The sequence below is a fragment of the Notamacropus eugenii genome, chromosome 5 (genome assembly GCF_028372415.1).
Source record: "Notamacropus eugenii isolate mMacEug1 chromosome 5, mMacEug1.pri_v2, whole genome shotgun sequence".
Lineage (NCBI taxonomy): Eukaryota > Metazoa > Chordata > Mammalia > Diprotodontia > Macropodidae > Notamacropus > Notamacropus eugenii.
The window spans coordinates 178816286-178831223 of NC_092876.1; the positions used below are offsets into that span (position 1 = coordinate 178816286).

Consider the following 14938-nt stretch of genomic DNA (forward strand, 5'->3'; position numbering starts at 1 on the left):
AAGAAAGACAAGACACTGAAAAACCCCACCCTGAAAGTCCCCTAACTTCTGTGAGCCTCAGTTTCCTTCTTTATAAAATGGGGGCATTATTCTAAATGATTTCTATGATCCTGGGACACCCAGCAGTGAAGCAGGGGCAGAAAGAGGTGACTCGGGAAGCTTCAAAGGTTTGATTCACACCCCTCGAGAAGAGAGGCAACCCATGGGGATAAAGGTTAGGGTGGGGCTATAGACCTGCTCACTAGGAAATGCCAGGCGGGCGAACGGGAACCAGGGAGGGACAGCTTTAAACCCTTCCACAGTTCCTGCTAGTTGCTGCCAAGAACCCTGCTGGCTCGGACTGCTCCCTGCTGCGCCCCGCTCCATCCACTGGCAGGGCACCGAGACTGACCGCACAGGTAGGGATCCCCGCCTCGCCGCCTGCGGAGGAAACGGAGGGGTCCGAGGGAAGCGGGCAAGGGCTGGGGCAGGGGCGCCCAGACGAGACTAGCGAGCCGCTCCTGTCGGAGCCCTTTTCGGATGATCGCCACGGCAGGCAGCACCCGCGCAGCCCGGGACGGTTGGTCAGAACGCACCTGCCGCTGCCGCCTCCCGCAGGTGTCGGTGGCCCGCCTCCCGCCATGTCCCTGGAGCCCGGCTCGCACGTCCTCGCTCACCTCGCTTCCCCACCTTTCACCCTGCGCTGTCCGCACCCCCCATGCCCTGTACACCTACCTCTGGACTGCCCCTGCTAGCCAGGCTGTGACGAGGGCTCCGTGAGATCGCAGACTTAGATAGGAAAGAGACCTTAGAGATCACCCCGTGCGTCTGACAAAAGAGGAAACTGAGGCCCACAAAGTCAACTTTGTTTGGCAACGCAGCGCTAAGTTCTGGAAAAGACCCTCCCTGCTCTCGAGGATTTCCCAGACTTAATTCAGGGAACATTAAAAAGACTAGGAAGAAGCAAGCGACATCCAGAGAAAACGAGAAATAAACACAAGGGAGGTAGTAGCATTAAGCAGGGCTGGAAAGACTGTAGAAGGTGGGGCTTTAGCTGAGACTTCCAGGTAAGCCAGGAGGTGGAAATCTAAAGGGAGGGAGTTCCAGGCAGTAGGAGACAGCCCATGAAAATTCTCAGAGCCGAGCTGGAGTGTCTTCTTAGCCAGAGCAAGGGAGCCGGTGTCACAGGAAGGAAGATTACATGAAAGGGAGCAATATGAAAGAAAACTGGAAAGGTAGGAAGGGGCCAGGTTGGGAAGGGCTTTCAAGGAGAGTTTTTCAGTCAGGAAGTCTCCCCTGTATTTGGGGAGAAATTTATTGAGTTTGGTTTGGGACGTGAGCCTTGCTCGCTACTATCACACAGGTAGTATCAGAGCCAGAATTTAAATTAAAATTAAACTGAAGTCCCCTGACTTCAAATACCGTGCTCTTACCACTAGGATATCGTACTTCAGGAAAAGCTTCTCCCCAGCCTGCTCACAAACCCATTTGTGCAGTCTGGCCTGCATTCTCACTCCTGCTTGGGGCCTCGGGGTTTAAACATGCATTCATTTCTTGTTGTAAACAATGAGAGATGAGTGGAAAGGTCTTCAAAAATTGAATATTGAAATGTGAGGAGAGGTGGAATGTTAGTTGGGCAGGACTATAGAAGAACTGGAACACAGCCCTTTCTGGATTTAAATAGCCTGAAGGAGCTCCTATCTAGTCTTAGGTTTCATTTTAGTTCAGAAAATGGGTATTTTCACTTCATGAAAAGCAATCTAGGGCTCCACACTCCCTCTCCTCTCCACCAAATCTATTTCTTATGATCTGGCCCAGGAGTCAAGGACTTAACATTTGACAGGTGCTCAGAGAAAGGATTTTCTTGCCCTTTTAGCTTTTAGACTCAAAAACTCCAGGACTGAGCGGAACAGCTTTGAATCTAAATTTCCTCATAAATCCCTAAGGTAGTTAGAATGAAAGTCCCAAGGACCCAGTCCCATTACTAAACACCTATTCTCCAAATCAGGTATTTTCAATTTTCCCAGGAATCTATAATCTTCTGTTCAGAGAAAATTTATTAATTTTCTTGTGCAATCATGTCCAACTCTTTGAGACCCTATTTGGTTTTTTCTTGGTAAAGATACTGGAGTCATTTGCCATTTCCTTCTCCAGCTCATTTTACAGATAAGAAAATTGAGGCAAACAGGGTTAAATGACTTGCCCAAGAGCACACAGCTAGTGTCTGAGGCCAGATTTGAACTCAGAAAGATGAGTCTTCCTGAACTCTATCCGCTTGGCTACTTAGCTGTCCGTCATCAATATCATATGCCTGCAAAAAAAAATGTGTGTGTGTGTGTGTGTGTGTGTGTGTGTGTGTGTGTGTCCAGGCATTTCAAGTGGAAGTGAAACAGATACTGGGGAACAAGATATCCTTTTGTCTGGCAAGACAGATTTAGGCTTAGATAAGAAAAATTTAAGTGTTTCTCTTTCTAAGGGTTAGAGAATGGCTGAGATGACCCACAGAGGTGTTTCTGTGCTGTAAGGTCATATACATAAAAACTGTACCACTTCCTCCCTCAATCCAGCAGGAAGATAAAGGTTTGAGATTGAAGGTTTAGGATCCCTGGATCGTTGAGTAGTCATGTGTAACCTTTTCTATATTTTTTTTACTATATTGCCAGGCTTATTTAGACCACAAGATTATTTGGTCTCAAAGTTTTTTGTTTGGACATAGGTCCTAGTAATGTAAGATTTAGTTTTCTGTTGCCTCATTTAAAACTTATAGAAAAAATGGGAAAGGGTCCCACAAAAATGGGAAAGGGTCCCACATGTACAAAAATATTTATAGCAGCACTCTATGTAGTTGCCAAAAACTGGAAGTCAAGGGGATGTCCATCAATTGGGGAATGGCTGAATAAATTATGGTATATGAATGTAATGGAGTACTATTGTGCCATAAGAAATGATGAACAAGAAGACTTCAGAGAGGCCTGGAAGGACTTATATGACCTGATGCTGAGTGAAAGGAGCAGAACCAGGAGAACTTTATGCACAGCAACAACCACAGTGTGTGAGAGTTTTTTCTGGTAGACTTAGATTTTTGTAATAACACAAGAACTTCTGAAAAAAAAAAAAAAATCCCAATGGTGGACCTCAAGGCAAAATGCCTTCCACACTCAGAGAGAGAAATATGGAAGTCACTCACATAATGTAGCAGATCATGTTTGTGTATGTGTATCTGTTTGTGTATCATGTTATGATTTGTTATACGGATTCTTTCATTTATCTTAGTCTGACTACATAGCATGACTATAGTGAAAATATACTCAATAGGAAAGTATATGTAGAATCTATACCGAATTGTATGCAGTCGTGGGGAGGGAGGGAGGTAGTGGGGGGTGGGTGGGGAGGGATAAAATCGCAATTGTATGGCAGTGATTGTTAAACATTAAAAAAATTAAAAAATTAAAAAAAATAAAAAAATAAAAAAATAAAAAAAAAAACTTATAGAAACTAATTTTTCACTTGGTGAGTAAACAGATGGAATTCTTTTATCATCATTTAAACTGCAGCAATTGATAAATAGTCTTAGGGTCTCCTTATCTGCTGTGCCAAAGAAGGATGGTAATATTTGGACTTCTAACCTCAGGTTGTCATGAGGAAAGCACTATGCAAACTTTCAAAGATTGAATAAATTTGAATCTGTATTACTACCTAAAGAATGATTTGTCTGAAGCATGGAGACACAGGACTAGGAAGTGAGCTGAACAGTAGAAAGTGACTTAGGGTAGGGAGTTAAGACAGGTGGTAGAATGCCTGAGAAGAAATGGTTAAGGTTAAGATAAACTTTCCTCCAATGTGGTCCTTCTCATTATCTGCGTCATATCCTTCACTTCCTTAAACTCTGACTTTAGAACTTAATACTTCAAAGGTAGTGTAGTCTAAAAAGAATGGGGCCGTCTCCAGTCATCCTGATCTATATCTTGCCACTGGACCCAGATGGCTCCAGCGTGAGGCTGGTGACTTTGCCTCACTTAAATCCAATTCACTTGCAAGTCAAGACATCAGCTGCCTAATGTCATTGGTGCTCTTGAAGGACAAACAGTGAACCGAACCTTTTCTAATTTCTACTTTGGTGTATATCATGTCTTGTCCCTCTAACTAGATTTTTCAAAAAAGGACCAACTGGGTCTAAGATTTCTTTTCTTTTCCTATCACCCAGTAGTATTGAGCACTTAGTAGGTACTCAATAAAGATTGAGGGATAATGATTATTTAGCTCCACCTTACAGATAATGGAAACTAAGTCAAGTTCTTTTGGCATGGACCAAAAATTTCTCAGACTGCTTTCAGTTTTCTCACTGTGTCCCAAGTTGGTAGGTTCTGTGAACTGGCTGATTTTGGTAAAAGAGAAAATCTTTGCAAGCAACACAGGCCAACTGTCATTTCTCTCCACCACTTGCCAGATCTAGACTCAGGGATTTGAACTGTATAACGACCTGTAGGCAAAAGAAGATAAGGAAGAATTTGGTGATTAGAACTCAGTACACACAGAAGGAGCAACCCAGCCCTCTGCCTTCTCTTTCTTCTTCTGCTTCCCTATTTTATTACCCTGCATAAAATGAGAGAACACTAATCTGAATTGCCTCCCAAGACCCAGATCCACCTCTCAATTCAGTTTTAATGTATTCATTCTTAGTCTTTCCTTAGTTAAGAATTTTTCATACACAGAGTGTCTCAAAAGTCTTAGAGCAATTTGAGATTATTAGGCTTGATGATGTGCAGAATTTAACTACAGCATATAAACTCATGATCTCCCATCTCCCTTTCCTACATGTACATGTCAACCCTCTCACAGAGTGTTTTGCCATTCCCTTGCTCAGTTACATATTCACGTGTAAGATTAAGTCCTTAAAGTACCTCATTCCTTCAAGATGACATGAGGAATATGTGTGTGTATACATGCACACACATACATACATACTTACATGTGTGTGTGTGTACGTGTATCCTCCAAAAGGGGGGATAAGATAAAGATGTAAATGTTTTAAGTTTAATCAAATAGTGAACTTTGAGAAAGCAACAAAATTAGAAGTCTAAAGAACTAGCTACAAGTTTGCCTCCAACTATGTCTAAGGAGAAATACAGACTTGATTTTGTTTTGATAATACATTCTCCTATTTTGAAGTCCCTATCTGATAATAATAAGAGATAGACTCATTGCACAATCTGGCCCTCATGGTATTTTAAGATTCTGCTTTCAGTTTGTGGATGGCATTGTCCATATCAGATACTGAGTTTGAGGAGAGCTTGAAAGAACAAGTGATATGTAAAAACTGAAATTCTTTCAAGTTTTAGGTGAATTATAGATTCCTAATTGTTGTCCTTCTAATTGCTCTGTTGTTAATAGGGTTAGACCCATGTGGTTTGAATTAGTTCTCATAACAAGAACTAATTACAAAAGCCAATCTGATTAGATTTTGTTGCGGTTTACTGAACACTGCAGTCTTATCACTAATAGAACTTAGCAGAAATACCTAGGAATCTAAACAAGTGACTTGAAGCCAGAGAAGCATATCTGCTAGGAGAAGCCTGCTTCAGAACTGCCTGGAGGATGAGACGTATTCCAGAGTGTCCAAGGGGAGATGTTTCCATGGGACATCCAGGACTCAAGATATAATGTATTGATGGAATGAACATTGAGAGTGGGTTACCAGGTTACAAGGAGACTTGATATTATTTAATATTGATGCTTATAATTGTGTTACTTTGGCCTTTGTTCCATGGTGTTATGTTTACTCAGTTTTCTTGGTGATATGTAAATGTCCCCTCTCGAATTAGCACATGGTGTGCACTCTAAGTGGTTTAAACTATAACCTAATTTAGTTTACCTATAGAGACTATTTAATATGGTTTGTCTCCTTAAGGGATATATGAGATCATGACTGTTTTTTATTTAAGTTTGTTCAACTTTTCTGACATTGAGGGAAACATGGGGTCATGGTTTCATAACACCCATAGCCCATGGTATTTGTGCAGATGCCCTTTATGCAGTCTCGAGCTATCATTCTTGTCCAGTCTAACTCCTCATGGAAGAAACCTGTGACAACAGGAGGGTGAGAGTGGGTGCCCTAACATTTGAAACACATGTAGAGTGACTATATTGAAATGCCAAAGTCTGTGGGCTACAGGTATGTTTTAGGATACAGAACTTTCATTGGCTAAAGAATCTACTTGTGGGTTTTCTCTTGTGCATCCTGTAATGTTAATGGGATTTAAGATCTCCCCACCCATTAGTAGGCCTCAGGTGGAGCCCATCTAGGGAAGCTTGCTTAGTGGAGGCTTGCTGGTAGGAAGGCTTTCACAAGTTTTGCTAATTTCTTATTGGGCATTGAGTCACAAGGGTTTTGATACCTTCTGGTGCTGAGAAAGGTATATATACTCTGAGGTTAGGTTTTGCTTTAGGCAGCTCCCCTATGAGAAGGACTTTGTGATTCCCTGGTCAAGACTCTGAGTAGCAATATGTTCAGAACTCCACCCTCTACCCTTTGCCCCCGACTGCTCAGATGTAAAGGCTCTCTCAATCCAGAAGTGTATGTAAAGTATAGAGCAATATTGCTTTGATTCAGGAAGTAGAGCCCTGTCAGTCTTTATTTCTCTGCTTTCTCTGTAGTTTCTCTGTTTGTATTTTCTCTGAAGTTCAGGGTGGTGACTTTTCCCCTGAACTAGTGAATGTAATTAGAAAGGATTGTTGACACTTTAAACAGCTATCTCTCCTAGTAAAGCAGATCTAAGAACCTGTACTAATAGCCATCCTGGGTATGCTAGTGCAGTTGCTATTACAATCCTCATGGGGATTGTGTGCAGTTTATGTTTACAGTACCTTCCTTGGCGCAAAGAACTGATCGTCAAGCCAACTTCCCCATTTACAAGCAACAGAGATTTGGATGTTGCAGTTGAGAATAGAGGACCAATATAAGTCTAACTATGGCACTGCACTATGTGTATGGTTAGCACCAAATAAGGGATTATTGTGTAGAATTTAGCTACTACTGAGTAAACTCATGATCTCCCATCTCTTTTTGCTAGGTGTACATGCTAATCTTCTCATAGGGTGGCCATAATATAACTGCAATACATGCCATCCTCAAAGTAGGAAAGGGCCATGTGCACTTAGATGTCTGATATAATATGAACCCATGCAAAAATATCAATTACCTCCTCAGTTGCACCCTACCTTCTTAGTTTCTTGTATGTTCTGTTCATACCTCTGAAATTACCAGTTTTCTTTACTATCTTTCCATCTACTTTATATTATGTTAACTTGTTGCATTTTTTCCATCCCCCTGGATTCATGTCAGATTTGTCCTGCTGCCCTTAAATGCCTTCTTCTCTTTTTGATATGACCTGTTTTCTTCCTTCTCGCCTTGTTGATTCAATTCGATAAACTCATAGTAAGTGTCCTCTCTTTGATCCACTCTAAAGCTGCTCCCTGCCTTTCTCTGCTATCTTGTAGGTTCTTTAACAAAGTCTGGCATTGAATCAGTGCTGAGACGACTGCATTCCCCAAATGTCTGTTTGGTCTAAATATTCCTGAGCTTGTCCCTAAGCTTTTATCCTGTTAAGGCTGTTTGCTTTTGTATAGGAAGCCCTAAAGCCAAGACTAGAGGAAGCTTGACATAGTGGAAAGACCTCTGCATTTGGAATCAAGGGAGATCTTGGTTCCAATACTTTATGTAGAGCTTACTATGTGACCATGGGCAAGTCACTTAACGTCTCCGAGATTCAGGTTCCTCATATTTAAAATGGAGATAATACTTCATCAGGACAAAACACTGTACATGAAGAATTGTATCAATGCTAGCTACTGTTAAAATTGCTACTCTATGGTATAATTGTAAGAATAGACTGTAAGCCCCTCAGGTAGAATGTAAGCATGTTAAGGGCAGGCATGCTTCATTTGTGTATTTGTATCCCTCAGTGCCTTGAGTATAGTTGGTTGGTTGGTTGGTTCTTCATTCTCAAAGAGGACTAAAATGACATCACTATGTTAGAATCAAGTTACAGTGTGTTCAGCTGTGGCTGATCAGACCAGTATGAGCTTGGCATACTCTCCCACAGGTCAGGCACAAATAGTCCATGTGAACATTTGGAATGGATTCTCTAAATTTGCATATTTTGCATTTCTTTTCAGCTATTTCAATTCTGCTTTGCTCATAGAACATAGCATCTTCTTTGATATGGATACACCACACTGGGCAGTCCTTTGCCAGTGACTCCCATGTCACACAATCAATTCTAAAGTTCTTCAGAAAGATAGTAATAGTGTCCTTGTATTGCTTCTCCAGACCACCATGTGAGTCCTTGCTTTGTGTGAGTTCTCTGTAAAAGTCTTTTAGGCAAGCATACATTTGGCATTCAAACAATGTGGCCAGCCCATTGAAGTTGCGCTCTTTGAAGCAGAATTTGAATGCTTAGCTGCTTAGTTTGAGAAAGGACCTCAGTGTCTGGTACCTTATCCTGCCAGGTGATCTTCAGAATCTTACTAGGACAATCCAAATGGAAGTGATTCAGTTTCCTGTCATGGTACTGGTACTGGTATACTGTCCTGATTTCACAGGCATACAACAATGACATCAGCACAGTGGCTCTGTAGACCTTCATTTTGGTAGTCAGCCTAATGCCTCTTCTCTCCCACACTTCCCTTCAGAGTCTCCCAAACACTGAGCTAGCTCTGGCAATGAGTACATCAACCTCATTATCAATGTGTACATCTCTGAAAAGTATACTGCAAAGATAAGTGAACTTATCCACATTATTCAAAACTTCTCCATTTGCTGTAACCAGTGTTTCCATGTATGGATAATGTGGTGCTGTCTGATGGAGCATCTGTGCTTTCTTGGTGATAGTTGTTAGGCCAAAATTAACACAAGCAACAGAGAATTCACACTTTGTAGCTTCTCATCTTCAGAGGCTACACTGAGCACACAATCATCTACAAACAAAAAATCATGCACCAACACTCCCTCCACTTTGGTCTTGGCTTGTAACCTTTTCAAGTTATGTAATTTACCATCAGTGTAGTAGCTGACCTTGATGCCATGTTCATCCTCACTGAAGGCATCATACATCATTGCTGAAAACATCATGCTAAATAAAAAGCATGGGAGCAAGCATGCCGCCTTGCTTCACTCCATTGGTGACTGGGAAAGCATAAGAGCTTCGTCCATTATCCAGAACCTAGGCAAGGAGGCTGTCATGAAATTGATTAATTCTGGGCACTAATTTTCTACAAACCCTCCAAAACTGACAGTATCAAAGACCTTGGTTGGATCAACAAACTTTGCATTCCACTCTGTTCTGCTCCTGGCATTTCTCCTGGAGTTGTCAGGCAACAAACACCATATTGACTTCTCCGCAGTCCTTTCTGAAGCCACACTGGCTCTCAGGTAGATGACCATCTTCCAGGTGAAGGATCAGCCTATTACAGAGGACTCTGGCAAGAATCTTGCTAGCAGTGACTTAAGAGAGAGACAACCCCACCCACCTACCTTACCCCACCTGTGATTGTCCCAGGACAGTTTCTTTCCTTTACCTTTATAGAGATGGACTGGGGGATAACCTCCTCTTGCCATATAACCTGGAAAATATCAATCAGCTTTTGTATGAACAATGGACCCACACTTTGTAAATCTCAGCTAGAATAGAATGAGCAACCAGGAGTTTTGCCACAAGAGAGGAGCCTAATGACATTCAAAACTTCAGTTGGAAATTTGGCTACAGAAGTTATAGTAGGTAATAAATAATTGTTTATTGATTGCTTATAAAATTAGGAGATTGGATTAAGTGATCTTCAGTTCTGAAAATGCAGTGACTTTTGATAAATCTTCAGAAATCTTGTTGATCATTGGGATAAGGAGACAGTTTACTTATGATTTGGGATTAAAACAGGTTAGATGTTTCCTGAAGGAAGTTAGGCACTTCTCATAATCCTAAAATCTCAGACTTTAAAGAGACATCAGAGATCATATAATCCAACCCCCTTACCAGTGATGGGGATACAGATTCTTAAAAAGAAAATAAAACAACTCTTTATATTTTATAGGGGAAATATTATGCACACACACACATAACACACATGAATATATACAGATTCAATACAAAGTAAATGTATTTGTATGTATATGTGTGTATATATAAATTAAATGCAGTGTAGGTAAGGGTGTAGAGCATTAATAGTTAGGAGGTATCAGGAAAGGTTTCCTATTGAAGGTAGTGCTAGAATGTAATCTTGAAAAAATGGATTCTGTCAAGGAGAGGTAAGAAAGGAATGCATTCCAGTCATGAAAGATAGCCAGTGGAAAAAACATGGAAATTGGGGATGCAGTGTCACTTTGTGGGAAAGAGAACAGGCCAGTTTGTCTAGGTAACAGAGTGTGGGGAAGGGAGCTATGTCTTTTGAAACTGGAAACATGTTTTGCCTATGGTGTGAAGGGTTTTAAAAACCAGGTAGTAGAGTTTATATTTCATCTTAAAGGCAAAGGGGAGTCCCTGGAACTTATTGCAAAAGGGAGTGACATGGTTAGATATGTGCTTAAGGAAAAATATTTTGGCTGTTATGTGCAAGATGGACTGGAGTAGAGAAAGATTTGAGGGAAGGAGACCAATTAGAATGACACTGAGAGTCTAGGTAAGAAGTGATGAAAGCCTGAACTAAAATGGTAGCTGTGTAAGTAGAGAGAAGGGGTAAGAAGCACTAGAGATGTAAAATAGAAGCAGCAAGATTTGGCAACTGATTGGGTAGGTGGAGAGATGGAGAAAAATGGAGAATAACACCAAGGTTATAAAGCTAGGAGACTAGGGAAATGACAAAAGAAAAAGGAAAACTTGGATGAGAAAATGAGTTTGGAGAGGAAGGATAATGAGTTCTGTTTTGGACATGTTGAAATGACCTTGCTTCTTCCATTTCTTCCAACTTAGTATTATTCATACATTTGAAAGGTCTGCCATCTATCATATACAGTTTGGTGTTTTTTTAAGTGTACAATCAATTTAAGTGTATGATAAACTATGATAAATTAGTTTCAAAATGATCCTGATTCCCTCTGAGTTCCTTTGTGTTCTCTTCTTTTTGTTTTGCTTCAATAGCTTCTTCTTTTTCTTCTACAACAATAAGCAGTTTATAAACACTGGAATTAATTTTTTTGAATGTTTGATAAAATTTGCTGATGAAATCAAATCCAAGTTGTTATTTTTCTTTGAGAGTTTATTTATTTCTTGTTCTCTATTTCTGGTTCTGTTATTTGGGACATGATATGTTTTTTAAAATATTCATCCATATTATTAAAGTAATCAGTTTTGAGGAATGTATTTGACAAAATATTTTCCAATAATTTCCTTTAATTCTTTATAAATTTTCATGAATTCTTCTTTCTCATTTTCGATATTAGGAATTTGATTTTCCTCTCTTTTTTAAAAATCAAATTAGTTACCAGTTTGTCTATTTTATTAGTTTTTTATTCCCAAAAAAAACCAGCTTCTATTTTCATTTAGTATTTTCAATCTTTTTTCGTATTCAGAATTTCTTTTGTATGTGTTGTTTACTTAGGATTTTTTGTTTGTTATTCTTCTTTATTTTTTGTCAAATGCCCAGTTCATTAATCTTTTTTTTCTCTCTTTTGTTCATGAAAGTATTTAGATAAATAAACTTTTTTTCTAAGGACTAATTTGGCTGTATCCTATGAGCTTTGTCATATTGTCTCTTTGTTGTTTTTCTCATTGCTGAAATCATTTATTATTTCTAAAATTTGTTCTCTGACCCACAAATTATTTAAGATTAAATTATTTAATCTCCATTTAAAGTTTGTATCTTTTCTTCAAAGCCTCTTTATTAATTATAAGTTTTATTTCATTGTGTACAATAAACATGTGTTTAATATTTTTTCCTTTCTGCATTTATTTGTGACATCTCTGTGCACCAGTTTAGCTGACAATATGAATACTCCTTTCTATTCCCATTCAGTAAACATTGAAGCTCTATCATATCTGACTTTTCTAAAATTCTATTCTTTCTTGCCTGCTTCTAATAAGAGTGGGTTTTATTGGTACTTACTTCTCCCACCTCTTCCTTCATGTCTGTATATCTTTATTACATGCCCCAATTAAAATAAATATGGATTTCTACCCCCTTCTTCCTCCTTCCTTCTCTACTATGTATTCCTTTTCTTTTTGTTTTCTTTACTCTCTTTTGACCACAAAAACAGATTAAACCCACCCCTAAGGTTTATGTTTGTCTGATTTAACTCCTCCTGTGACTAATGAAGACTTGAAAGTCTTCTATTTCTTTAAAGATAAACTTTTCTTCCTATAGGTTTATACCCAGGGCAAGTTATTATTGATTGCAAACCTTATCTTTTGACTTTTGTAATACTGTATTCCAAGATTTCCTCTTTTTTTATAGTGGTAACTGCCAAATCATGTGTGATCCTGACTGTAACTCCTTTGTACCTTAACTCTTTCTCTCTGAGTACTTCAGTATTTTTTCTTTAACCTGGTTTCTTTCAGTAGATAATTGATAGATTCTTTCTACTTTTCTACTTTGCCTTCAAGTTCTAATAGAGCTCTAGGCAGTTATTGTTTATGATTTCCTAAAACATAGTGTCTAGCCTTTTTCCCATTACGGTTTTTAGGGAGTCTGATCATTCTGGAATAACCTCTTAGCCTATTTTCCAGGTCAGTTGTTTTTGATAATAGATACTTTAGGTTTTCTTCTATCTTTCCAATTTTTTAAAATTTTGTTCCTAATATTTGTTTAGTCATTGATTTCTATTTGGTTCATTTTACAACAATTTTACTTACTTTGGCAAGGTTTTCCACTTTTTGTTTTATGCTAGTTATTATTATTCCAATTCTTTCTATCAAGGCACTTATTCCACTTATAATTTGAAGTTTTAATTCCTTGCTTCATTTCTTTCAGGTACTCTTGTAGCTCTTGTGGCCAACTCATTGTTTTCTCTCAAGCTCTGCTTATAGGTATTATGTAGTTACTCCCTTCTGGGTCTCTTAGGTGCCTCTATATTCATCTATAATTTTTCTTCATAGAGTGTGGTATCTTCTGTGTACTCCTACTCCTGCCTCAGCTTCTAATAGGGAATTTTGGGTGAAGGTTAGGTTATTAAGCCTTTTCAGAGTTGTTTGTTTTTACAGTGTTGTTCTTGTAGAAATTATTCACGTTATTTTGCTCACTTCACTCTGTATCCATTCATGCCAAGGTTTTCCAAAACTTTCTTCATCATTTCTTATAACGTAAAGGTTTTTTATTACATTAATTTGTTTGGCCATTCTCCAATTGATGGACATCCTCTTAGTTTCCAGTTTTCTGCCACCACAAAAAAGAAAAAAGCTACTTTAAATGTTTATGTATATATGAGTTTTTTTCCTCTTTCTCTATTCCCTGAGATTTAGACTTAGCAGTGCTATAAATGGGTCAAAGGGCATTCACAGTTTAATAACTTTGAAGGCATGGTTCCAAATTGCTTTCCAGAATGGTTGTATCAATTCACAGTTCTACAAACAGTGCATTTATGTCCCAGTTTTCCCATAGCTCCTCCAACATTTGTCATTTACTGTTTTTGTTAACTTTGCCAACTTGGTGGGTATAAGGTAGAACCTCAGGATTACCTTAATTTGTATTTCTCTAAATATTAGAGATTTGGTGCATATTTTCAAATGGCTATTGACAGCTTAAATTTTTTCCTTTGAAAATTGCCTATTCATATACTTCGAGAATTTACCAATTCTGACCATTGGTCAATTAAGAATGGCTCTTATTGTTATAAATTTGAATCAATTCCTTATATATTTTGAATATGAGACATTTATTATAGAAATTCACTGTAAAAATTTTTTCAAGTTAACTATTTTCCTTCCAATCTTAGCTGCGTTGGTTTTGTTTCTGCAAAAAACTACTTAATTTTATGTAGTCAAAATTGTCCATTTTATCTTCTGTGATCCCTTATTTGGTCATAGATCATAAAGGTAGCTTCTTCCTTGCTTCTCTGATTTGTTTATGATGTCGCCCTTTCTGTCTAACCATGTATCCATGTTACCAAGCTCATCCTGGTAAATGTTATGAGATATTGGTCTTTACACAGTTTCTGCAAGACTGCTTTCCAGTTTTCCCAGATGTTTTTGTCAAATAGTGAGTCCTTACCCAATAACTGACATCTTCGGTTTTATCAAACACGAGGCTGCTGTGTTCATTTGTTTTGTGTGTTGTGTGTTTAATCTCTTCCACTGACCAGCTTCTCATTGTGTTGACCAAACCATTTTGGTGATTGCTGCTTTGCAGTACTTTCAAATCTTGTTTTATCCTTCCCACTTTTTTCATTTTTTTCTCATAAAATTCTTGACCTTTTATAATAATGTTTCATTATTATTTTTTCTATATAATCTTTTGGCACTTTGATTGGTATGGGAATAAGTAAACTAATTTAGATGGGTTTGTCATTTTTTTATTATATTGACTCAACTCACCCATTGGTCCCATAGGCACAGCCAGAGAGGTCAAAGAGCTTTGGATTTCTAATTTCCTTCTTCATCACTCAAGCTTTCTGGTCTTCTATCATTCAAGTCCAGAGTGCTATAGTAGAGTTCTGGCACCCCTGACGCCTCTCTGGTCCTTGATGGTTGGCAGGTTTTGGGTTTATTTACCCATGTTTGCTCTATCTCTTCTGGACAGGTCCCTTTCCCTGTGCCTAAAGCCATTTGGCTATCTTTTTGGAAGTTCTGGACTGGATAAAAGCATTTCTCATTGGATTTCTTGGTCACTCTTCAGTCTGGTGCTCTTTTTATATTTTTGCTGGGATACATATGCAAAAACTGGGCTCTACTGTGATCATTCATACAGCCATCATAACCAAAGTCTCTGTAAGTCCCCTTTTTTATCATATTAGTCTGAAAATCATTCTTGTTATGAG

At 38.7% G+C, this 14938-nt stretch overlaps 1 protein-coding gene across 3 annotated transcripts in view; it reads left to right on the forward strand.

Moving 5' to 3' along the window:
• Window positions 1-298: 298 nt before the first annotated feature.
• TMEM45B (transmembrane protein 45B) overlaps window positions 299-14938 on the forward strand; it is a 39807-nt gene continuing 25167 nt past the window's right edge. Inside the window, exon 1 of one of the 3 annotated variants that reach the window (XM_072611592.1) lies at window positions 299-398. Coding sequence is in view for 1 of the 3 variants with exons in the window: in XM_072611594.1 (XP_072467695.1) it covers window positions 14832-14888 (57 nt within the window). In the remaining 2 variants the exon portion in view is untranslated. Of the gene's footprint in view, window positions 399-566; window positions 1215-14756; window positions 14889-14938 lie in introns of those variants that run through there. The other 2 variants (XM_072611593.1, XM_072611594.1) reach the window with 2 other exon arrangements.